This window comes from Pinus tabuliformis, chromosome 8 (genome assembly GCF_031772625.1).
Source record: "Pinus tabuliformis cultivar Carrire ecotype Pingquan chromosome 8, CPIR1, whole genome shotgun sequence".
NCBI lineage: Eukaryota > Viridiplantae > Streptophyta > Pinopsida > Pinales > Pinaceae > Pinus > Pinus tabuliformis.
In genome coordinates, this window is record NC_142294.1 from 2,070,145,274 (window position 1) to 2,070,171,275 (window position 26,002).

A 26,002-nucleotide genomic window follows, 5' to 3' on the forward strand; every position below is an offset into this window, starting at 1 on the left:
CCCGGGGTTTTTTGCTTCAAGACATAGAGGGCTTTCTTCCACCTGCGCACGTGAGATTCCCGATCATGAATCTCAAACCCCTCGGGTTGTTCCAAACCTGTGGACCAACTACATGAGGGGAATGGTCTCCTTGTAAGATTTTCCCTTCGGTACATCTCAGACATGTACCTTCATGCTCCTTTTGAATTCAGGCATCCCTGTCATAATCTAACTCACAGACCTTCGGTGTTATGTGTCAACTGACATGGTCCCCAATGGACTTCCTACAACTTGATACAAATTGCCAACCCTGAACCCATAAGTAAAAGCATATTTGAAAATTCTATTTTCAAACATGTACCTTTCCATCGATGAATGCCACCCTGAAACCTTTGACTTCCATTACCGAAATGGACACCAGGTTCTTCTTGCGATCAGGTACATAAAAGAGATTATGTAAATGAATCAAGTTACCCACCTTCAATTGAGGGGTAACATTCCCTACACCCTTTCCAGGATAGGTGGCATCGACTTCGAGTATAATCCCACGGATGTTTCCATCTCTTCTCAAATCCGAGAGAGCACCATTCTATCCAATGAGGTGCCTTGAAGCACTACAATCAATAAGCCAGATTCCCAAAGAATCTGAAGGAGAGGGCCAATACAAGATAATGCTTCTTTATCTTATCAAAAACAACATTTGATTCTTCATACCTAGGGTTCCTTGCTTTCTCTGAAGAGTCGGTCGTATCCTTGATGACCTACATTACCTGTCATTCCTCTAATCATTGAAGATGTCCCTAGAATGATTGTTATCATCATCAAGTGATGTGTCCCTGCCATTCGGACACTCCTTCGCATAATGGTCGAACAAGTCATTTGCCTTTCCTTCCACCCTTAGATCCGGACTTCCCAGTGAAGTGATTTTTTAGGTAGGCCATCATAAGATTCCGCTACGCCATTCTAATAATGTTCTCTTGCTTCGATTTCACCCTTGGTGAATTTGAAGAGGGATGAGGAATCCATTGATCCTTTTGTCCTTTCCCAACTATCTTCGGTGATTGTCTTTAACTCTTGCTTGGGCATTGTCTTCACCTCAGCTCTGATGCCATGTTAACTTTAGGTATGTTCTATGCTTAGAGCAATGTAATTCAATTTTCACAGTGAGCTCAATATCTTTTCCAGATTAGCAATCACATCAACATTAAAGTAAATTGCAGATAGAACATAAACATAAATCGCAGAAGACAAGCCAAGACAAGAGGACACAAGATGTAGCGCTAGCCAGGGACAAACCCCAATGTGGGGAAATCCTTGATCAATTCTTCTTATATATCGTTCAATAGTTCAGCAGAGAAATAGAGAGAGAGAGATAGTACATTTACAACAAAATTCAACACTTTGACTTGTCTAGATAAGAGCATAGATCATCCCTAAGAAGATGATACATGAGATCAGTTGAAGACAAGCTGCTTCAACTGATTCTCCAAGGTGACTCCTTCACCTATCATTATGTTGCATCTCGTCATCATACTGCACCATGTTGCACTACTGTCCCCGTGTTTGGCACTGTTGTACCTTGTTCCACTACTGCACTATGTTGTCACCCATGTGATTGCTGCACCATTGCTGCTTTGTGTACTTTCTGCACCAAGTACTATACTGCTGTCCCAATGTACTTGCAGCACTATGCTTGTTGTTGTCCATACTTTACCATGTTGTTGTTGTCCATGCTTCACCATGCTTCTTGTTGTCCATGCTTAATCATGCTTGCAACTGTCCCATGTGTCATCATGCTTGCAGCTGTCCTATTTGCTTGCTCCACCAAGCTTCATTGTTGCCCCATTGTCATCATGCTTGCAGCTGTCCTATTTGCTTGCTCCACCAAGCTTCATTGTTGTCCCATTGTCATCATGCTTGCAGATGTCCTATTTAGACATGTGATTGCTGCACCATTGCTGCTTTGTGTACTTTCTGCACCAAGTACTATACTGCTGTCCCAATGTACTTGCATCACTATGCTTGTTGTTGTCCATACTTTACCATGTTGTTGTTGTCCATGCTTCACCATGCTTCTTGTTGTCCATGCTTAATCATGCTTGCAACTGTCCCATGTGTCATCATGCTTGCAGCTGTCCTATTTGCTTGCTCCACCAAGCTTCATTGTTGCCCCATTGTCATCATGCTTGCAGCTGTCCTATTTGCTTGCTCCACCAAGCTTCATTGTTGTCCCATTGTCATCATGCTTGCAGATGTCCTATTTAGACATGTCGTACCTTGTTGTCCATGTATCAATCATGTACAGCTATACTGTTGTCCCACTGTAACACCTACAGCACACATTTCCATGCTGTCACCTATAGCACACTTAGATTTCAGTTGCAGATCTTGGCTATGCTTGATGGCAGATTAGGACTTCCCTTTGATAACGTATAGGAGCTCCTCTTGACTGTAGATTAGGCCTCCTCTCCTAGCTGTGTATAGGTCTCCTCATTTGCTGTGGATCTGGCCTCTCTTTACTGCGGATTTAGGCCTCCTTTCTGCGGTCAGACCTCTCCCTTAACGGCTGCTAGAGCTCTCCTTCATTTGCGGCTAAGTCTGCATTTAGATCTGTGGCTAGGGCACATTTAACTCAGTTGTAACCCTACCTTAGATCTGCGGCTAGGGCATACTTAAGGCCTCCTTATGACAGTGGATTAGAGCAGCGTATAGGGGTTCCTTTGGACAGCGTATAAGGGCAGGTGAGGGCAGCAAATGGGAGCCTCCTTATTTCCGTTAGGGTATCCCTTTTGCTGCGTCTAAGGGCTGTCTCAAACCCTTCCAGAACAGCGTATAGATTAGGGCATGATAGGACTGTGTTAGGGTTTGCTGTTAGGCCTCCTTCACTACTTGTTAGATCTCCCTTTCCTCCTGCGCCTAGGACTTCTTCATTAGGGCAGCATAGAGCCTAGGGCACTCCCTCTAGATCTCCATTAGGCCAGCGTTATCCCTTAGGATCTCTCCTCCCACCAAAACCCAAAGACAAGTACAGAGGAAGAGATCCCAAGTGAGTGTGTCCAAATGACTTTCAAGGAACCTCTATTTATACTAAAACGTTGAGCACATGAGAAATTTATTTGGTTGCTGGCTGACCTTGACGAAATGTCCCATAACACAAATAAATTCATATCTCCATGAATACTTATCAGAATCGGATGATCTTTAGATCAATCCTACACCTCACGATCAGAGGGATCCAATAAAAATATCAGCTGCCCTTAATAATATGACCCACGTGGAGTTTGGCCCTATTTACCAATTTTCACAGTTTGCGGCCTTGATGCGGAGATTAGTGCTAGATAATGGTGTCGGAAAAGCTTTGATCTGCTTGCCAATGAGTGCGGTCTGGAGAGGGCTATTAGATTAGCCATTAGGTTTCCTTGAATAGGGCTGAAATGTCCTCAAAGTGCTCTTTTTAGCCTTACAATGCTTACGGCCTAACTTCTGCAATTAGGGCTGCCCAAAACATTGATATATTTGCCTCTATAAATTCGGTCTATGGTAGATGATTTCCTTGAGATGATGTAACGCCAATCTGATCTTCTTTCTGCCCTCAATTCAAATCCCTAGCTCTAATACCATGTTGAGAAATCTAGGGCATAGTAGTTAGGGTTATTGTAAATTTGATTTCTCCTGAATCCACGACATTTTCTTGTGACATTATAATTATTATTTAGTTCTGTTTTATCATCAAGACAAATGACAATACGAAGATCACAACACAAACACAAGAACACCAAATGTAGGCTGCTATCCAGGGCCAGAACCTCTCCTAGAGAGGAAAACCCACGAGAATCTCTTATAGAATTTCAATAAAGACTTCCAGGACCTTGACCTTGACCATGACCAAACCCCAAGTGATGAGCCAGCCAGAACCTTAAAGAATATCTTTGCACAGCAAGACTGAGGAAACCCTAGTTTCTCCTTCGAAACCTTGCACAGGTGAGCAGGCAGATACTGAATTTGCTTCCTTTCTTCTTTCGCTGGCTTCCATAGAAATTCACTACTCCTTCCCTTCTTCACTGGATCAGATCTCCTCTAATTCTCTCGCTGGCTCAGAGATCTATTACTTGTTGGATGTGTCACCAAATGAGGAGAGTGAGTTCCTTTATATATGCTTTGCTTGAGGATGAATTTGGGCCACCTTGGGCTGACTTGAAGAAGGTTGGCCAACTCATCACATGGAGGCTTCTAGACAATACAATTTACATTTATTATTTTTCTTTCTTGATACATGAGCCCTCCAAGCACTAGTACATCATGACCTTGAACTTTTGACTTGTCAACAAGGCCCCTAGAGCACTCAATGGGTGCTTTGAACTAGGACCACAATATGATGGGCAGGAAACCTGTTCCAATATCATAAATTTTCTTTTACAGATAAATTTTCTTTTCTTTTTCTTTTAACAAGAAAAAGAATCTGGCTGGTATTCAAAATTTACACCAAGGAGTGCAGGCTTAATAGAATGTACATAAGTTGAGGACAATTGCCATGAAACAAGACTGCCATGTGTACCATGTCAGTTATATAAATGACCAAATTTTAATTATGGAAGCTTCTAGGGGTGACAATCTTAACTAGCACTAACCCAGTTTGTGCACAGCTTTCTCAAACATAGAAATTTCTGCACGAATTGCTAGCAATAAATAAGAATCATAAACAGCATGATTCATACAAAGAAATTTAAAGTTGGACAAATAGGGTCAAGAATTGATACTAAAAACCTGCAAACTCATGTACTATATTACTTTGTAAAGCGACATGTATGGGTTCAAACAATGTACAAAAGTAGGTAAAACAAAACAAACTGAGAAATCATCGAAAACTTACCAGTTGAATTCCTCCATCACAAATTCAATCATATCAAAAGGTAGGCTATGATAAAGTTCTCCAATCTGGTTACCATATAACTTTTTGAGAAGACGAACCTGCAAGGAAATGATAATTCCAAAAACATGTGATCATCTCAAAACAGCAAATAAAGTTGTATTACTTCTGAAATAGATTAACATTAACAATATTACACAAGGCATGAATTTTTCGTCTGCTTATGTAAGAAGCATTCTCCAAAACATAGTAGCATACAAATTTGATCACAGAAAAATATGTACCTACTTTTATCATATTTCTCCTATATTTAGTAGACAAAATATGAATTTATACTTTAATCATGTACAATAGAATGAGAATTAAACGCATTTCTTTAATGATAACATTTGGTGGTCATATAATGTTGTATGAGTTTTGAAACAGATTAAAATTAATAATATTACAGAAGGCAAGAATTTTTCTTCTGGTAATATAAGAAACATTCTCCAAAAAATAATATTATACAAATTTGATCACAGTAAAATGTGTTCCTACTTTTCACAGATTTCTCCTATATCTATTATATAGAATATGAATTTATACATAATCATGTACAATACAATGTAAATTAAATGCATTTCTTTAAAACAATGGGAAGTCAAAACCCCTTGGAGCACCTATCTTTGCATCAACTATATCCCAACATGAAAACTGATGTTGGTTTTATAAACAGAAATTTTCCAGAAAATGTTGCAGAGAAGACAACAGCATTCCACCAGATTTTCAGGATGAGCAGATGCAAGAAAGGGGAAACATGTTTGAAGGATAGGCAAAGACACCCCACTTGTGTTTGCACTACGAGAGCATTGAGATCCAGCCAGATTCTCTTTTGCTGGTTCCATCACAGGTGCATCTGACATTGATCAGTGCCTATTCCAGAGTCATTTTCACCAGACTCAGAGGAAACTGCTAGTCTTAGCAATTTGCCTTTTTCCAGTATCTTGAGACCTAGGACCTGCGAGTAAGACATTATTACATATTCTTGATCTCTGTAAAAAAGCAAGTTCAACAAGACTGTTTTTATCTGCATAATAGATAGTCAGTCTTGCTTGCTTTTCGTTTTTTGCTTTTTCCAGAAAAACACTGATGCTCCATCTCTCCTTGTTCAGTTTTAATTTTTTCCTGCTTTCTGATTTTTTTCTTTTTGAAGGAAGCCTGCTTTTGGGGGGACTTATATTGTTAGAAATTTCTATGTATTTGTGGCAGATAGAAGTAGAGCGTCAAGGTTCCAAGAGTGCAAAGATCAAATGGTTTGAGGTTTCAATGGGTGAAGATTGATGAATCAAGACTAGTAATCTGCAGGCAAAATATTTTTCAATGTGATATACGGCAATTGTGGTGTAAGTTATATGGGATTTCCAGAATATTCAATGTGAAAATTATGTTGGTGTTTTTAACCATATCTTCTTTGCTGTATTTATCTTCTCCAACCACTTGTTCAAAATATTGTTTTGATTGGTAAATTTTTACATCAGTGATATGAACAAAGTTCGTTAGAACACAAAATATTCAAAAAATCTGGAATATAAAGAAATCCATGTCGACAATACATGAATAGTATATAACAGTGTTGATAATATCGCCGAGATATCGGCGATATTCAGAAATATCGCGATATTTTCGGTGAGCCGATATATCGCCGACAAAATATCGCGATATTTTTCGGCTTTTGAAATTATCGCGCGATTTCCGAAATATCGTCGATATTTCGGAAAATATCGCGCGGCGATCGAAAATATTGCCCGGTGATTGTAAAAAATTTCTACATGGCCTATAAAAATCTGATTTTGGTTTTTTTTCATATCATTTTCATTTCTGATTGCTGGAGAAGGAAGGGGAGAGCTATGTGGTTGTTGCCAAGGAGGGTTTGAGCGTTCTAGGCCCTAGTATTGATATGTTGTTCATGATAATTTTAAATTCTTAAAGTAAAAGTGACATTCTCCTTAATCTTCATTTTCATCATTTTACTTAAATTTCTAACATTACCATGAAATGACTCAGGATGTTTGAGAGTGTTTCCGGCCTCATTGGATTTCATATGGAGAAAGTAGAATTTTAGATTTCATTCAAAATGCAACAGACTTATCAGTTTTTTAGGATTTCAGGATTGGGAGATTGTAATGTTTCCAGGTGACACCACCTGCCCGGGCTGCCCCTGCCACCAGTAGAGGGCGTGGTCTACCTCCTATAGCTCCTACTTCTAGTTCTTCAGCTTCTAGAGCATAGCAAACTCCACTACCAACTCCACCAGTACCAGCACCAGCACCAGCATCTACATCTAGAGGGAAAGGGAAAGCTATGGCATTTTCTGGCAAGAGGGGCAGAGGAAATCAATAGGATTAGACTTTAGTTATTTTCTTATGTGCTTGTAAGTTGTACATGAACAATGAACATTGAATATTCAAGAATCAAGACCAAGCATATCACATTCTAATTTCTAAATAGTAAATTTTGATTCTATTTATTTTTTTAAAGTGAACTATGAACTTTGAGAAGTAATTATATTTTAATTTGATTAGATAAGCTGCAACCTGCAACACTGCGGGAGCATCAGCATCAACACCATCTGCTATAGATATAGGAGAGCATAGCCCCATACCTAGCACTCATTATTTGACATTAGGTGCAGAGGCAGGGTCAGGGCCTCCTACTACTAGGGGCATGCCTGACAAACAACCCATCATGTTTTCTCGTAAAAAGGGGAGAGGGCAGTGATTTCAGATAGATAGCTGCTAGTTTTATTTGTTATGCTACATATAACTCATGATGATGAGATGCTTTTATATATGTGATGTTATTTTGTATTGGTTCTCCACATTTGAGTCCTTGAATGGACAATTATTAGGGATCAGCAGGATTTGGTATCGCCTTTGATGTATCATTTCTATTTGACATCATATATATCAGTGTTTTCTTCATATTTATGTGCCAATGTGTTTATTTCATGTTGTTATTGCTTTATATGTTTAAAAATCTTTAAAAAATGAATATATTATGCATTTTTATGCTTGCCGATATTTTGCCGATATTTTCGCCGATATTGCCGATAAGATATTTTCTGGACCCTCGCCGATATTTTCCCGATATCGATATTATCAACACTGGTATATAAGTAATTGATAGTCAAAAAAATATGCTGATGAGAGTACAATTGGGGTCCTGTATATATACCTATGCAGGAGTTCACATTCAGAGTCATGTCCTTTGGGACACTTGCTATCATAATTATTGATTATATTGTAAAAATTATCATTATCATTATTATTTATATATCTTTTATACATATTTATGTTCATAAAAATCAGGTGAACTTAGTAACTTTAATTCACTTTCCTGGTACTATGACTCTTGATTCACTTGTATGGTATTACCCACTATGACAAGCTAGAATCACAACTAGCAATTCCTCCTTGGCCACATTCCTGAGCCACAGAAGAAGCTCTTTGACAAAGTACTACATAAACACACATTACATTTTCACTCTTAAGAATTGTATCAGTAGCTCTTTTGATTACGGGTGAGTACAGGTATCACTCTCTTCCCCTTGCTGCTTGCTAATGATTCTATATTTTAGTTGATATAATTGTCATTAAATTCACTCATGCTTTTATTAAATGTTCTAGTCGTTATTTCACTAACATGGGACTTAGAACTTGCTTATTTCTAGATCTCATAATTTAGTTATTTTATTGCTTACACATTGATAGTTGAATCCATTGCTCATTATCTAATCTCTTCACTTCATGGTTTAACTGCTATATTCCTATAATACTAAAGAAAAAGGTGGAAACCTATATACAATGGACATCATAACCTCTTCTATCATGCTATAAATACTAGGATAAACATCAAATTGAGCTATGGAATCTGCAGACTAAACATCTTTAATCAACAACGTACCTTTAGCCAAGAATTGATGGTGTACCACATCCCACCACATGGAACTGTTAACCCCCCAGATTTGCCTCTTTACAAACTGGAGTGTTAATAGCCAGCTTACTTCATCAGGATGCTGCTCAGAACTAGTGTCCAGAGATAGTCTCTCAAGAGTCAGAGATGGTTCTAATAGAAGTTAGATGTAGGAATAGATTCGCGAGCAGTCTAAGGCTAACAAGCAGGGAGATGGAGAGAGAACATGGCCCTAGTCAATATGGCCAAGAAGGGCAAAGGGAAGGGTTGAAAGGGAAACAGTGAGGGGGCAACCTCTGATCCAAGAAAGGAATTGAGCAAGCTCAAGTGCTTCATCTGCCACAAGAATGGACATTATGCATCATAGTGTCTTAAGAAGAAGGGGAAGGGGAAGTCATAGTAGACAGCAGCATCTGTAGAGGCCCAGCTTGATGAGTTTGCAGTGAAATTTCGAGAACTTCTCATTTGTCTCTTGTCTATCTGCCAGCACCATCACAATAAGTGCTTGGTACTTTGATAATGGTGCATCACATCATATGATAGAGGCAGAAGGGTTATTTACCAGTCAGATGAAGAGTGACTCAGATTTATCTATGGAGCTTGGTATGCTAATTCTTTTGATACCAGATCTAATTTATTTTACTTCAACAATTTATAAAAAATACAGAAAATATTTATGTCAAACATTTCTGAATTTGCTGAAAAATAAATACACTAGTATATTAACTTAAAAATGCAGCAGATAAAAAATGAAGAGATCAATCACACTATAATGGCAAATTTACACCCAACACAATCTTCCTTCATTAAATTTCTTGGGAGAAATTTGGTTAGATCCATAGAGAATACATAGAAAACATACAGTTGTTGGGCCCCTGGAAACTCAACCCCACTGGGAAAATCAGCCTCAAAGAATTCAAACTTCGGAAATGCAACCACCTGAGCAAATCAGCCATTGAGAATGAACCTGCCTTACCAGCAAATCAGCCTCCCTTTTTCCCTGTCTCGTACGGCCCCTACGCATTAGAGAAATCAGCCATAATTCAGCCTCCCCCACAATTTGGCACCCTTTTTCCTGAACTCGGCCTCCTCGAATTTCTCCCGAAAATCCCTATTGTACTTATCCTCACTTCTCTTCAATCTAGTCAAGCCTCTAACTCCAGAGAAGTTGCCTCCTCCAATTGTGTGTCTTCACCTCTCCCTTAGGCTTATCTTAAAATTTCATTAAGCCAAGATCCCTAACCCTAATCTCCTAAGTGATCAATGGCTAGGATTAAATCCCAAGGCTCACATGAGATCAATGATTGAGATTATGTTTTAAGTCACATATATAATTTTACTATATATCCCTAGAACATTGGTTTAATAGTCCACAATAATTAACTAGATTAATTATTGTACTTTTCCTAAATTAACCTTAGGAAAAAAAGAAAAATCATGATGTCACTTACTCCACCAAGCAAGCACGTAAAGAGGCAATCAAATATCTTCTATATGCTATGACACCAAGTTTTAGTAGAATACGTTCCGAAGCTACAAAAACTTCAACAAGGTAATGATACCAATTATGCAATAAAGGGTGTCAGAACCATTAAGTTCCAACAAGAGTCAAGAAGGGTGTTACAAGCCAAGGGCATGCTATTTGTACCACAACTAAAGAAAATCGTGCTCTCAATCTCAGTGATTAAGAACAAAGGATATGAGGTCATATTTAGGAATGGGCAGATGCTCATTCGTCCAAAGGATTCTAGCCTAGACACGACAGTGGCCATCGGGGTTAAAGAGAGCAACATAGATAAGTTGAATGGAAAACTTGTTTGGGAATTGGTAGATAACAATGTTAACCTGTGTGAACTATGAGACAAGAGGTTGCGACACCTGCACTATAGAGCATTGTCGTTTTGAGGAAGATTGACATTGGTCTTTTAGAGTTCAGCATTCAACAAAATGGGTTTGTCCAGAGGGTGTGCACTTGGCAAAATCAAAGGCTTCTTTTATGAGTAGCAAGAGTAGTTCCAAGAGAATATTGGATCTCATTCATGCAGTTGTATGTTGATGGATGTCAATGCAATCAATACAAGGAGCACATAAATGACACATCCATTGACGACTAGTAAAGGAAAACCTTGATCTTCATCATGAAGATAAAAGATTAGGTATTTAACCGGTTCCAAGAGTTCAAGGCCCAAGTGGAGAACCAGACAAGCAAGAAGATCAAGGCCTTGAGGACAAGTAATGGGGGATACTAGACCTCCAATGACTCCAAGAACTTCTGTAAGGAGGCAAAGATCAAGAGGGAGATGACATTCCCATTAAACCCTTAGGAGAACAGGATTGAGAAGATAGAATTGATCTCTCATTGGTTTTTTAAGGCTATGCTACATGAATAGCAGTTGCCTAGGTTTCTTTGGGCAAAAGCATGTCACACATCAATGTATGTGTAAAATAGGAGTCCTCACAAGATACTAGGAGACAAGACTCCTGAAGAGGCATACACAGGGGTGAAGCCAAAGAGAGGGAACTTGTGCATCTTTAGTTGTCCAATATATATTCATATTCCTGTAAAGAAGAGAACTATGTTAGAACCTTTAGCACAAAAGGCATATTTGTTGGTTACAGCGAGACCTCAAAGGCTTACAAAATCTTCATACAAGTGCAGAGGGAGACAATTGTGAGCAAGGATGTTAGGTTCGAGCAGAATTTGGATCTAGGAAATCTCATGAGTTGCCACCAACAATGACACTGGACAAGGAGAAAGAGGCTCTAAAGGTAGAGCAACATGTAGAGGCTTCCAATTCAAGTAGTCAACCTTCAAGCAGGGAGGAGTCAACCGCTCATTCCAGTCTTGTCAAGAGACCTACATACTTTGAGCAGACATTAAGGGATGCTCAAGAGCATGTGGAGGATCCTAGGAGCACATTCAAGGAGAGCATGCCTTCAAAGAAGCTTCCAAACCAGATGGCATTGATGAGTAGCGTCATCAAAGAGGAAGCAAACCACGAGGTTTTGAGAAAAATCATGATGAACGATGATGCATGCGACTACTACCATAAAAGCTAGCAACATAGTGCAAAGTCTCACTAGGCAATCTACATCTTATGGCAGCAAAGAAATTACCTACCATTGTCACCTTAACGGCCCCTCTCCTATTATTTTGTGGTTGATGTTATCCCCAAAAGGGAAGATTTATTGGCAAGATTTAGAGGTTAGAGTTCAAATGTTCAAGTATGATTTCCACCAGCCCTAACAAACTAAAAGAAAAATGTTACAAGTTAGGGTTTTATGGCATGTAGATATGGTAAAACTATTTCTCACTCTTAGTTATAAATTAAATATTTCCATTTCAATATGAAATAAGATAATTATATGTCAACTTTTAAAATTATTTTAAAGTAATTAAAACAAAAAACAAATAAAGTTTATATTATCTAATATTTTCACATTTCAATTGGATGCATTAATACACTATTTTAAATCCATGTTAACTAATTTATTTTAAGATCAACTTTAGAAAAAGCATATATATATTCACATTTCAAATTGATACATTAATAAACTATTTTAATATCCATGTTAACTAATTTATTTTAATATCAACTTTAGAAAAACATAAGCATATATATATATATATATATATATATCAACTGAAATAAAATATTTCAATCCGCAAAGAGAATTAATTCAAAGTAAAAGGATTCAATTCCCTCCTTAAAACAATAATAAGACGAAGATGTGGAATTAATTCAATTCTTAATATAAAATTAATACGCGATATTTAAAAAATATTAATAGTAATTAAAAAATTCTATGTGCATAATAAATAAATATTTCAATATATAAAATTAAGTAATATTCAAATGTACTTAAAAATATATTAATAGAAAAGAAAGTTTTAATGTGGACAATGTAATATGTAAAATTAAGTAATATTCAAATGTACTTAAAAATATATTAATAGAAAAGAAAGCTTTAATGTGGACAATGTAATCTATAAATAAAATATCTCAATGCTCACATTAACAAAATTATTTCAATGTCCACAATTTACATATTATTTATGGTTTAAAATAATAATAATGATGATGATGATAATGATAAAATGTCTATATATTATATAAAGTAATTGAAAAGTTAAATTCTTATTGTTATAGCATTTCAAGTCTCATTATTTTATATTTTGACCCTTTTATTGAGGGCTAATTTACTTTCACCAAGATACAAAGTTTTTTAACAAATTATAAGCAACAAAAAATAATTGAGAGATTAAAAAACACATCAAAAAATTGACATGCTTGTTTACCTAGGAAACCCAAAAGGAAAAACCTACTTTCTTGAATGGTATTTTATTGATTGTTTTTTATCTCGGCCTGCCTTGATCACTATTTGATCTCGGCCCTCTAGCACGCAATTGTTCCCCTGTTGAATAGCGTTGACTTGCCTGCAAATCCCCTGATCCTGCTCCTTCATCTTTGTGCATTGGAACCCCCTTAATCCTTGTGCACGAGATCCCTATTTCCTACCACTAAATAAACGAACATACCTAGAAGATTTTCATTCTTCTTTGGAGGGCCCTCTAGCACGCAATTGTTCCCCAGTTGAATAGCGTTGACTTGCCTGCAAATCCCCTGATCCTGCTCCTTCATCTTTGTGCACTGGAACCTCCTTAATCCTTGTGCACTAGGTCCCTATTTCCTACCATTAAATAAACGAACATACCTAGAAGATTTTCATTCTTCTTTGAAGGCAGTGTTGTAGTCCGTTGTTGTCCTTTGTTCTTGACTGCTTTGGTATTGTTTTTTGGATTTGCAACATTCTTCTTTGGCTTTTCACTTTGATCAGCTTCCTTCTTAGGATCATCCTGCGAAGATGTGGAGCTTGTACCTTCATCACCTGGAGCTTTACCAACTTTAATTGCCTTCATTTTTGCTTCTTCATTTGTTTTATCTTGTGAGTGTTCTTTTTGTGATCCCTTGAGTTTGTTGATCTCATCAAGCGTTGCATCAAGTTCTTCTTGCTTTTGAGCAAGATCTTCTTGAAACCATCTTTTCAAGATCTCTCTTCTTTTTTTTTGCCTCCTCAACTTGTAGCTTGACAAGAGTGGTCTTCTCTACTTCTCTGTTGAGAACTTGTATCTGTTCCTTCTGCTTCTCATTTTCAATCCTGAGCCTGCATATTTCTGCTGAGGATGTTTCTAATTCCTTTAATTGGCTTGCCATGACTTTCTTTCCCATTTCTGCTTCCTGCATCTGTTGTTTGAGCATGCTAATCTCTGCAAAGGTTGTGTCGAGTTCTTGTTGCTTCTGTTGGACTTCTCTCTTGAGACCTTGTGTCTCTGCATTCTTGACTTCTTCCAATTGAATTCTAAGATTGCTAATCATCTTCTCAAACTCTTCATTTTCCTTGATGAATTCTTTTGTTGTCTTCAATTTTGCTTCCAAAAGTCTTGTCTTTTCCTTTTGACTTTTGAGTTCCTTTATCACCTTGATCACTTGATTTTGAAACTCTATCTTACTCATTTCACCAATTACTTCATCATAATCAGAAGGATCTGAATTTTCAATAACATCTTGACCTGATTGCATTGTTGAATAAAGATTATGAAGCTTTTCCCAAAGAGCTTTAGCTATTCAACATTAACCAACTTTTGTTTTTACATAATTTGGCAAAACATTCAAAATTACATTCATGGCCTTTGAATTGTACCTTCAAGCTTCGTTCGTAGATGTGTCTCCAAGAACAATTGATTCCCATACTCCATGTCCCTGCAAATGTACTTCCATCCTGGATTCCCATATCCAATAATTATCTGCATCAAAATCAAGGGTTGGTACACAATACTCACTTTCTTCAGATTTTGTTGTACCTGTACCTTCCATTGAAATCCTTGCAACCTCCTTTTTTTACTTTCTCATCTCTATGCTCTAAAAACTGCCTTCCAACGGTTCAGTCGCTACTGAAGTAACCAAGCTCTGATTCCAATTGTTGGAAATATTGAGAAGGGCGTGAATAAGTATTTCTTAGCAATTAGCACTTTTTAATCTTTTCCAGAGCATTTGGTAATCTTCAATTATTATTATTGTTCTTCTTCAGATGATCATAAACAATAATCAACAGTAGACAACACCATACAACAATGCAGAAAGATAAACAGAGGACACAAATTTTTAGGTGGAAAACCCCCTCTGGGTCAAAAAACATCGAACACTTCTCTAGTAATTGTCTTCTCCTTGTGAAAAGAAAATTGATTACATCAAGATTTCAGCTACAACTGAGGGAGGCGTCAACCCCCTAATTCACAAGTTACAACTTGTAGGACGCTACTAGACCCTAATATCATATTGCAACCAGAAGGACGCCCCAGTGCCTTGTAGATCAGGCCACAACCTGATGAGTGCCCCAACACTCCGTTTACAAGTTGTTGTCGGAAAGGATGCTTCGTTGCCCTGTTGTTTTGTCAGCCACGACTGAATGGACGCCATAATGCCCTTGCCTCAGCACCACCCCTACCGCCCTCAAGTGTTCTTAGGCCACAACCTGAAGATGACTCCAATAACCTTCCATGCACCACCATGCCACCCTAACGAGCCAGAAGACCACGCTTCACAATTTTCGAACTGGATCCCCTGTACTCTGAATCAATGTAGAATAGTTGTACAAAAGATGTAGAATAAATGTCCAATCCTGGTAGCCATTGATCATTGTCCCCACAAACTGATGACTGCACAAAGCTACACATTAAGTTGTCACTATTCAACTGCACATCATTGTCACAGCACACTGCAAAATTGTTGGCTACCACTAAATGTCATTGCTCATGAATGAATAGTCATCAATGGACAACCATTGTCATCAACGTATCAAGCTGCACTCGATGCTACAACCATTGGGTACTACTACCAAATAATGGCACAATCCAAGATGCCTCAGGTCATCGTGATAACCTGCAATCAATTTTCTCAAGATCTGTCCTCATAGAGCTACCAGCATACATGTAAACACTGTTGCTCAGCTAGTCAGGCCCTGCTATCCATTCTTACATCAATATGTTGTACAACAAGATGATATTGCCCACAAAGCCCTGCCACCATGGAAATTCATGCCATTATGATAGTACACCCTCTAGATCATTTGTTAGATCCCTACACTACTAGTGTATCCCCTTATTGTTATTAGTGCAACCCCCTTATTGTATTATTATGCCCATATAGTCCCCATGTTGTTATTATTATGACCCATAGAAGCCCACTATTGTTATTGTTGTGCCCCTACAATATTATTGTTATGTAGGCTCTAATTGTATTGGGACCCCTTAGACTCCTATATATAGAAAGGAGGTCTTGTCATTTGTATCATCCAAGAATTGTTCATTTGTTTAATGCAAAAGGAGGTTGCCCTTTCGAAGAGGTAGATTTTGAAGTCGTTGATCTATCTTTTCTATCCTTTTGTGAGCTAGTTTCATAACATTTGGTATCAGAGGTTTGGATTCTAGGGTTTCGTTTCTCCAAACAGGTCATCATGCCATTTTCGCTATAACTTTTTCTCTACGAAGTTTCAGAAGCTAAAAAAACCCATTTGAGCCGAAATATTTCTGAACCTCAGATCTGAATTTCAGATCTTGTCTCGCTATATTTTCGGAGATATGATCTGAGGAAGTTAGGGTTTTTGCAAGCTCTAGAATTCCATCTCAAACAGGTCATCGTGGCATTTTTGCTATAATTTTTTTCTACGAAGGTTCAGACTCTGAAATTAAAACTCATTTGAGCTGAAATCTTGGTGAAGCTCAGGCCCGAATTTCAGATCTTGTTTCGCTATATTTTCGAAGATATGGTCCAAGACATTTAGGGTTTCTGTAGGCTCCCGAATTACATCCCAAACAGGTGACCTTGGGAAAATCGTCATAACTTTTTCTCTGAGCATCAGATTAGAATTTCGTAAGAAGTTACAGAACGAGGACGGACTGTACTTTTCAATGTATTGTTTTCAAGTCCGAAGGTCGAAATAGTGACACGTGGCACTTCGTACAAGTTCACTCTACTAAAAAAGTATATAATCAGGTCATCTTGGGAGATTGGGCATAACTCTTTCTTGGAGAATCCAATTTCGATAAGACTGGTGGCATTGGAAAGAGGACGCAGAGGGCTACTACATGTCACAAGTTCAAACCTTGGAGATCCGAAATTTTAGAGATACAACAGATTCAAGATCGAGCTGCTAAAAGCAAGAAAAAGAATGACTTGAATCAAGAAAATAGAAACACCTAGTAAGCAAAATTGGATGGATGATTTGAAGAATGTGATCAAAGCTAAGATAAATAGTTTTATATGTGCCATGGAAGCTAATATTGATGGTAGGGAAGCAGATTTGAAGAAAGGCATGGAAGATTTGAAGAAAGACATGGAAGGTTTGAAGGAAGGTGGGACAAAGCTGCTACAAGAAAGGCCTCCTAATGATGAAAAGGTAGTAGAGGAAACTCATGATGAGAAAAAAATAAATGTTAATCATGATTTCATAGAATCTAACATTGGATTGAAGACCCACCATATTCCAAAGATCGATATGAGGAATTTTGATGGAAAAGATCCCATAACATGGATACTACAGATGGAGAAATATTTTGATCTACATGATGTGCAATTGTTACAAAAGGTACGTATTGCATCTTTATATTTAGAACCGAATCAATTTTTATGGTATAAAGGGCTTTGTTCTTGTAAACCACTTGTCACCTGATCAATTTTAACGGAGGAAATGGTAGCACATTATGAGGATACAAAGAGCAACACCTTCTTTAGCCAATTGATAAATCTCAAACAAAAGGGTTCAATGGTAGAGCACATTGAGGACTTCCAAAAATTGAATATAAGGTTAAATGATATTCCAGAGAAGCAGAGGATTGATGTCTTCATAGGGACTTTAAAAGATAACATTCAACATGAGGTTCGTCTTTGGGAACCTGATTCAATGGAGAAGGCATACAAGTTGGCAAGAAAAATTAAAAGCAAAATTATGGCAACAAGGAAGCCTACCACTCATAACTATAAAGATGAAAGTGTTGTTGCTCCTAGCCTTTCATCACCTACAAGGTTGAGACCACAACAATTGGAAGCAAAAAGAGCAAAAGGGCTTTGTTACAATTGTGAAAGAAAATACACTAAAGGTCATAAGTGTGTTGAGAAGAAATTAATTTACATAGATAGGGAAGAGGAACAAGAAAATGAATAAGAAACGTCAAAAGAAGAGGATATACACCAGGAACCAATACCAGAGAAAGAAGAAATGAATTGGACCATATCTTGTAACACATTGACAAGAATTACCACTCCTCAAACTCTCAAAATAGAAGGGCATATCAAAAAGAAAAAGGTAACAGTGTTATTTATTATGGTAGTACCCATAATTTTATTCATTTTAAGATAGCCAAGGAATTGAATTGCTTCTTATATCCAGCACTAGAGTGTCAAGTAATGGTTGCAAATGGAGGAACCATAAATTGCTCTGGAAAGTGCCATAATATCAAGCTATCCATGGGAAAATATGTCTTGAAGAGTCCAATGCTTTCCATTCCAATGGGTGGTGTGGATGTTGTACTAGGAGTTCAATGGCTACAATCTTTGGGTACGATAGCTTTTAATTTTCAAGAACTTTTCTTGAAATTTTTTTGGGAAGGAAACGAGATTGAATTAAGGGGTATCACAGGGAAACCAGGAAAGATAATCAGCCCTAACAGTGTCACAAAGCTTCTAAATAAAGAACAACGGGGCAAAATTGCACAATTATGTTCACTAGAGGTACCCACATCGAAATCATTTATTTCTCCAAATCTCTAAAAAGTTTTGGACAATCATTCCAAGGTATTTGAGACTCCCAAAAGCCTCCCACCAATTCGTGATCATCATCATGCTATTCATTTGATTCCATGAAGTGTTCCCCCAAACATCAGGCCTTACAAATATCCATATGCCCAAAAGAGTGAAATTGAACGTATGGTTGCAGAAAGGCTAGAAGTTGGTATAAGTCAACCTAGTCCAGTGGTATTGGTACACAAGAAGGATGGATCATGGCGCATGTGTCCGGATTATAAGGAGCTCAACAAGCTTACTATTAAAGATAAATTTCCCATTCCTGACATTGATGAATTATTGGATGAATTACATGGAGCAATTTACTTCAGCGAGTTGGATCTTCGTTCAGGATATCATTAAATCAGAATGAAGATTGAAGACATTCCAAAAATAACATTTGGAACTCATGAAGGTTGTTATGAATTTTTGGTCATGCCTTTTGGCCTTACCAATGCACCTTCTACATTTCAAGGTTTGATGAATTCCATTTTCAAACCCTCACTTAGAAAATTTGTGTTAGTATTTTTTGATGATATACTAATCTACATCAAGTATTGTAAGGATCATGTTCAACATGTTGACAGGGTGCTCAAACTACTGGAGGAGAAACAATTATATGCAAACAGCTCCAATTGTTTCTTTGGAGTACAAGAGCTGGAATATTTGGGTACTCAGTTAGCTCATAGCTCATCTTATCATCCTGAATCTGATGGGTAAACTACGATAGTGAACAATTGTTTGGAAGGATATCTTAGTTGCTTTGTATCTAATAAACAAACACAATGGGTCAAGTGGTTTCCTCTGGATGAATGGTGTTATAACACTTCCTTCTATACAGCAGCAAAGATGACCCCATTTATGGCACTTTATGGATATCATCCACCGTCCATCACATCATCTTTAAAAGAAAATTCTAAGGTTCAAGCAGTGGAGGATCACATCAAGCATCAACAACAACTTCTCAAACTCTTAAAGGATACCCTCACTTTGGCGCAGAATAGAATGAAACAACAGGCAAATCAACATCACAACAAAATAAGTTTTGTGTAGGTGACTGGGTATTTCTATGACTACAGCCATACAAACAAATGTCCCTCAAGCAAGCTAAGAAGGATAATAAATTATCACCAAAGTATTATGGTCCGTACAAGGTGTTACAAAAGATTGGTACTATGGCATACAAATTGGAGCTTCCTGCATCTTCCCGAGTGCACCCAGTTTTCCATGTTTCATTCTTAAAGAAGGTTATAGGTGAGAAGATCCCAGTTCAAACAATATGGCCAGAACTTGACAAGGAAGGAAAAATCATATTGAACCCTGAAGTTGTCACAAAAACAAGAAATCGATAGCTACGAAATCGACCAATTTCAAAGTATCTCATCAAGTGTAAGAACTTACCCGTTGAAGATTCCACATGGGAGGATGAGAATTTTATACAGAAACATCCATAACTATTCAAGCGTTGAGGACAACACTTTTTGAAGGAGAGGGGCATGTTAAATCCCTACACTACTAGTGTAACCTCTTATTGTTATTAGTGCAACCCCTTTATTGTATTATTGTGCCCATATAGTCCCCATGTTGTTATTCTTATGACCCATAGAAGCCCACTATTGTTATTGTTGTGCCCCTACAATATTATTGTATGTAGGCTCTAATTGTATTGGGACCCCTTAGACTCCTATATATAGAAAGGAGGTCTTGTCATTTGTATCATCCAAGAATTGTTCATTTGTTTAATGTAAAGGAGGTTGCCCCCTCGAAGAGGCTGATTTTGAAGTCATTGATCTATCTTTTCTATCTTTTTGTGAGCTGGTTTTATAACATTATTACTACAAAACCCTAGGTCATCACTAAGTCATCTCAGTCACAAGTCTAAATCAAGTATCACTATTAGGTCAAGTCAAAAATCAAAGTGGCGGCCCCATATGTTAGGTCTGTGTGTTATGTCTATATGTCGTATCTAAGTGTCATGTCAATCAATGTTTCACATCATTATCAAGGTACTTGTCTTGTTAAGGTATCAACCAACTGGTGTGTTAGTTGTTGTCCCAACAAATATCTCTAAAACATTATATATGGACAGTGCAACACCTAATAGGCTATCAGGTCAAGATAATATCACTGTTCAACATCATTATGCAATATGTCAAGTTGTCAAGTCTATACACTACTGTCATGTGCATATTTATACTCAAAACTACTAATAGTTTCCATGTCTAGTTTAACCTATCAATATGTCTTGGCATAAAGTATCTTATCATGAACACTATTTCAACCAAGGTGTTGAATCAAGGTTCATATCACTTGTTGTTATCTATACTTAGAAAACACATAAGGTCATTACTTGAGGTCACAGTTTTCTTGTGTCAAGTTCAAGATGTATGTTGCTTACATTACTTGTCAAAAATAGTCAAGGTGTCAAGCCAATGATTTGGATTGCTTGCATTCCCATAACCACATCTCTTGTTCCTTACTACTATACGTTATCAGTTATGCAAAAATGGAACAACGATGCCAAAACATATGCCACAACTTTGTAGAATGATAATGCTGCTTTTATACCTTTTCCTTCTCACTGTGATATGTACATGCACCTGTAGATTGTGTTATGAACTTAAAGTCATAACAATTAAATAAATATTAAAATATTATTTAAATAAATAAATTATTAATTATAATCAATTAATTAGCAATAATTAGTTAAATGAAGAGACATCAATCCCCAAGGGACATGTCTCTCTGATTAGGCATGGCCAGTCAACTCCTATTTAAGGAGCACCGCCTCAACCTTGTAACCATCAATCTAATTTTATCAATTAATAAATATATTACATTCAGCAATCTAGTGTATTATTACAGTCTATAGAAATTTAGTAATTTATTGCTAACAATGGTATCAGAGCTTCGTTCCACTGGCAGGACCACACCCCTGGTGGGCCATCGACCCAGCAGGCCTTCCACACCAATTTGACTTTTCCCTGCCACTGCATTGACCCTCGCTGACCAGTTGTTGTGTTCTACTGTGTTCCTGCACCTCCGCCATCGTCCACCTCCTTCCCTCGTCTGCAGCAGTAGCGGATTCACCTGTCTCAGCACGCAGAAAAATCGAAGGCAGAGGCTGGTGCGTTCGCCGTCACCGTGCTACACTGCGGAGTAAAGGTTACAGACATTGGGCACCATTCAGTGTATTGACAGCGTGGCCATTGGTTGTCTCTACACTGCTGCACAAGAAGACGACTACGACCACCAGACGTGACCTCAGTCAAAGGTCGTGTCTGCAGATAACCAACGCGACCAATCCGTTGGTAAGAAATAACGAAAATTTTCATAAAGTTTTTATTATGAACTTTATAATTATAAATTTAAATTATTATTTAATTTAAATTAAATTAAAAAAATTATTATTATTATTATTATCTAAAAAAATATTAAAAAATAAAATTGGACCTTCAAGAAAAAAAAACGAAATAAAAAGGCGGCCAACAACAACGATGATATGAAGAAGATTCAAGAGGACATCAGCAAGATGAATGTACGCCTAAATAATGTCGAGAAGTCAATTACTAAGCAGGACCAGATGGCCAACGATTTCTTACTTTAAAAACATGATGAGTTGGCGCTTCGGAGAGACCGATCCACCTTCAGCTACATAGAGTCCCAAGACTCCGGAAGGTGAGACTTCTCTAGAGCATGAGTTCCTGAGGCGTGAGAAGCAACAAATACCCCAAATTCACTTCGAAGGAAGCCAATATTATACTCAATCTTCTGGAAGGAACCATCTTAAAATAAAAAATGAATTACCTAAGTATGATGGTAAGAACTTTAAAGGCATCGTCGTATGGGTAAATAAGATGGATGCAATTTTTTTAGCAAACCCTCCGCTCGGCGAACAAGAAAGAGTCATGACTGCATCCAACTACTTAGAAGCAGAAGCATACATTGGTTTTTGTGGTGGTCGTCTAAATGCACAGGTTGCTCGTTCAATTGGCAAAACTTTAAAAACGCTTTGTTAAAAAGGTTTCATGATGAGGAGGATGATGTCTACGAGAGATTTGTTCACCTGAAGCAAAAAGGATCAATGAGTGAATACACTCACGAATGGGAAGTATTAGCAGTAAGGCAAAGAGGATTTTCAGATGAGAAGCTGCTAAAAATGTATTGTTGTGGCCTTAAAGATTACATTCGCAAAGAATTAAAATTGCATAAACCCAAAACTATTGAGGAGGCCAGACACGCAGCCATAATTATCAAGCAGAAATATAAACTTCACAAAGCACCATATGCTAGTAACAACAGGACTAACAACTATTCCAAGGGGAAGGCAGGTAAACCCTCGTCAGAAAATACTAGTAAGTACGTTCCACCACCATTACGAAGTGAAGGAAAACAACAATCTAATGTCGAAAGGAAAAAGGATGGCAAAAGCTGGAAGTGCGGAGACAAGTATTACGCAAGACAGAAGTGCACAAGCCAAAAATTGTACAACTGTGAAGTTGAACAAGAAGAGGAATCTTCAGAAGATGGCTCTGACAAAGAGGACAATGAAGAAAATGCAAACCCTAGTCCAGAATCAAAAGACGATATGCCACGAATTTCCATAGCAACCATCACATGGATAGCTCAACCACAGATATTAAAGCTTAAAAGTCACATCAAGAAGAAAAGCGTTAGTGCTAGTGGACTCAAGTAGTACGCACAACTTTATAGATGTCAATGTTACAAAAAGATTGAACATCTTTGCTTACCCAGTGACAGATTTAAATGTTAGCAAATGGAAAACGTATAGATGGAGTAGGCAAGTGCCATATTAAGGTTAAGTTGCATTTAAGCGACTATTAAACGGAGTCTAGTTTTTATACGATTCCCCTAGGAGGAGTAGATGTTGTTTTGGGGGTACAATGGTTAAGAACACTAGGCACATATTCAGCAAATCACATAAAACAATTCATTAGATTCAAATGGGATGGAAGGAAATATCAGTTGTTCAGGTTTCAGGCACCACCAACACAGGTCATCTCCGCTCAACAAATGAGAAAGCCTATTCGCAAAGGGGCACCAGCATTTGTTGCACAATGTCAACACTTGGAATTATTATCGACAGAAGGGACTCATCAACCATCAGAGATTTCATCCTTGATCCAGAAATACGAGAAGGTTTTCCAAGATCTACCAATGAAGTTACCCCCGAAAAGGCAAATTGAACACATTATCGAAGTAAAACCAAACTCAACACCAGTTAATGTTAAGCCATATCGTTATCCCCATCACCACAAGACAGAAATAGAACGCTTAATACAAGACCTGTTGAAGCATGGAATCATTACGAAGAGTAGAAGTCCATACGCTGCACCCATAGTATTAGTCAGAAAGAAGGACAGATCTTTCCGATTATGTATAGATTACAGAGGCTTAAACAAAATCACTATTAAACATAAGTTTCCAATTTCATTCATTGATGAAATGCTAGATGAATTACACGGTGCAGAATATTTTTCCAAGTTAGATCTAAGATCAAGCTACTACCAAATACAAGTAAGGTTAGAAGATGTCGAAAAGACAGCATTCAAGACTCGTGAAGGGCATTACGAGTTCAAGGTCATGCCATTTGGATTAACAAATGCACTAGCCACCTTCCAAGCAACCATGAATGAGCTCTTTCACCCTTATCTTCGGATGTTTGTATTAGTTTTCTTCAACGATATTCTAGTCTACAGTAAGACGTGGAAAGAACATCTCAAACATCTAGAAGAAGTGTTGTCTGTTTTGGAAAAGAACCAGTTTTACGCCAAGCTATCAAAATGCACGTTTGGGCAGAAGGAAGTTGAATACCTAGGACATATTATACCAAGGGAAGGATTCCAAGTGGATCCCAACAGAATTAAGGCAATCAAAGAATGGCCCAAACCCAAGAACATATCTAAGCTGAGGAGATTTTTAAGTTTAACGGGGTATTACAGAACATCTATAAAAAACTATGCACATTTGACAGTACCCCTGACGAATTTGTTAAAGAAAAATGCTTTTAAGTGGGATGACCAAGCAGACAAGTGTTTTGAGAAATTAAAGGAAGTGATGTCAACCACACCAATACTAGCAACTCCTTACTTCTCCAAACCATTCGTAGTCGAATGTGATGCTTCTGGGTTCGGAATTGGAGCGGTATTAATGCAGGACAACCACCCTATAACATTTGAGAGAAAGAAACTTAATAAACGAGAAGGCTTAAAATCAACATACCAAAAGGAGATGCTCACCATCATACACGCTTTGACGAAGTGGTGCCAATATTTGCTTGGAAGTAAATTATCAATCTGAACCAACCACAACAGTCTTCAATTCTTACTTCAGCAAAAGACATTATCAACAAAACAACAGAAGTGGATGGAGAAGTTGTTAGCTTTCGATTTAGAAATATTACACAAGAAGGGAAAGGAGAATGACGTAGCTGATGCACTCTCACATAAAGATGACGATCACACAACATGTGTCGCCACGATAGTTGTTCCGGAATGGTTGGAAGAAATGCGATCCGAATATGCCAAGGATAAGGATTGTGACTCCATGATTAACAATATCTATCAATATACCAACTTCGAGTGGAAAAATGACATCTTATGGTACAAGGGTTGAATTTACCTAACACCCGCATCCAAATTTAAAATAAGGAGTCTCACAATTCGCCAGCAGTCGGACATGTCAGATTCTACAAGACTTACTACAACATCCGACAATCATTCTATTGGAAGGGTATGAGCAAGGAAATTTAGAAATATGTTGCAGAATGTGATATTTGTCAAAGAAGCAAGAGCGAAAATGTTCCAACTCTAGGATTGCTACATCCACTACACATTCCAAATCAGAAGTGGGAGGAGATTTCGATGGATTTTATTGAAGGACTACCTGCATCTGACGGAAAGGATAAAATATTTGTAGTAGTCGACAAGCTCACTAAATATGCCCACTTTATGGCTATTAAAAAGATTGACACAACTAAACAAATCGCTGATGTGTTTTGTAAAAATATTTACAAACTACACAGGTTTCCTAAGGTCATAGTCAACGATAGAGATGTAAGGTTTAAAGGAAAATTTTGGAAGGAATTCTGCCATCAAGCAGGAATATCCCTCAATATGAGTTCGGCCTATCACCCCCAAACAGATGGGCAAACCAAAATCATTAATAAATGCTTGGAAACATATCTTCGTTGTTTCGTTACAGACAAACAAAACAAATGGACACAGTGGCTACACCTAGCAGAATGGTGGTATAATACCGCATACCACACATCAGCCAAGATGACACCCTTCCAAGCCTTATATGGTTATGAGCCACCCAGGTGGAAGGACTTTGCACTCCTTGA

General features: G+C 37.7%; 1 protein-coding gene across 3 annotated transcripts in view; it reads right to left on the minus strand.

Annotated features, from left to right (window-relative positions):
• Positions 1-26,002, minus strand: part of LOC149244781 (centromere protein O) — a 190,475-nt gene that overhangs the window by 46,066 nt on the left and 118,407 nt on the right. For all 3 annotated transcript variants that reach the window (XM_089374994.1, XM_089374992.1, XM_089374993.1), the window contains exon 11: positions 4,850-4,947. In XM_089374994.1, coding sequence (XP_089231120.1) covers positions 4,850-4,947 — 98 coding nt within the window. The remainder of the gene's footprint in view (positions 1-4,849; positions 4,948-26,002) is intronic.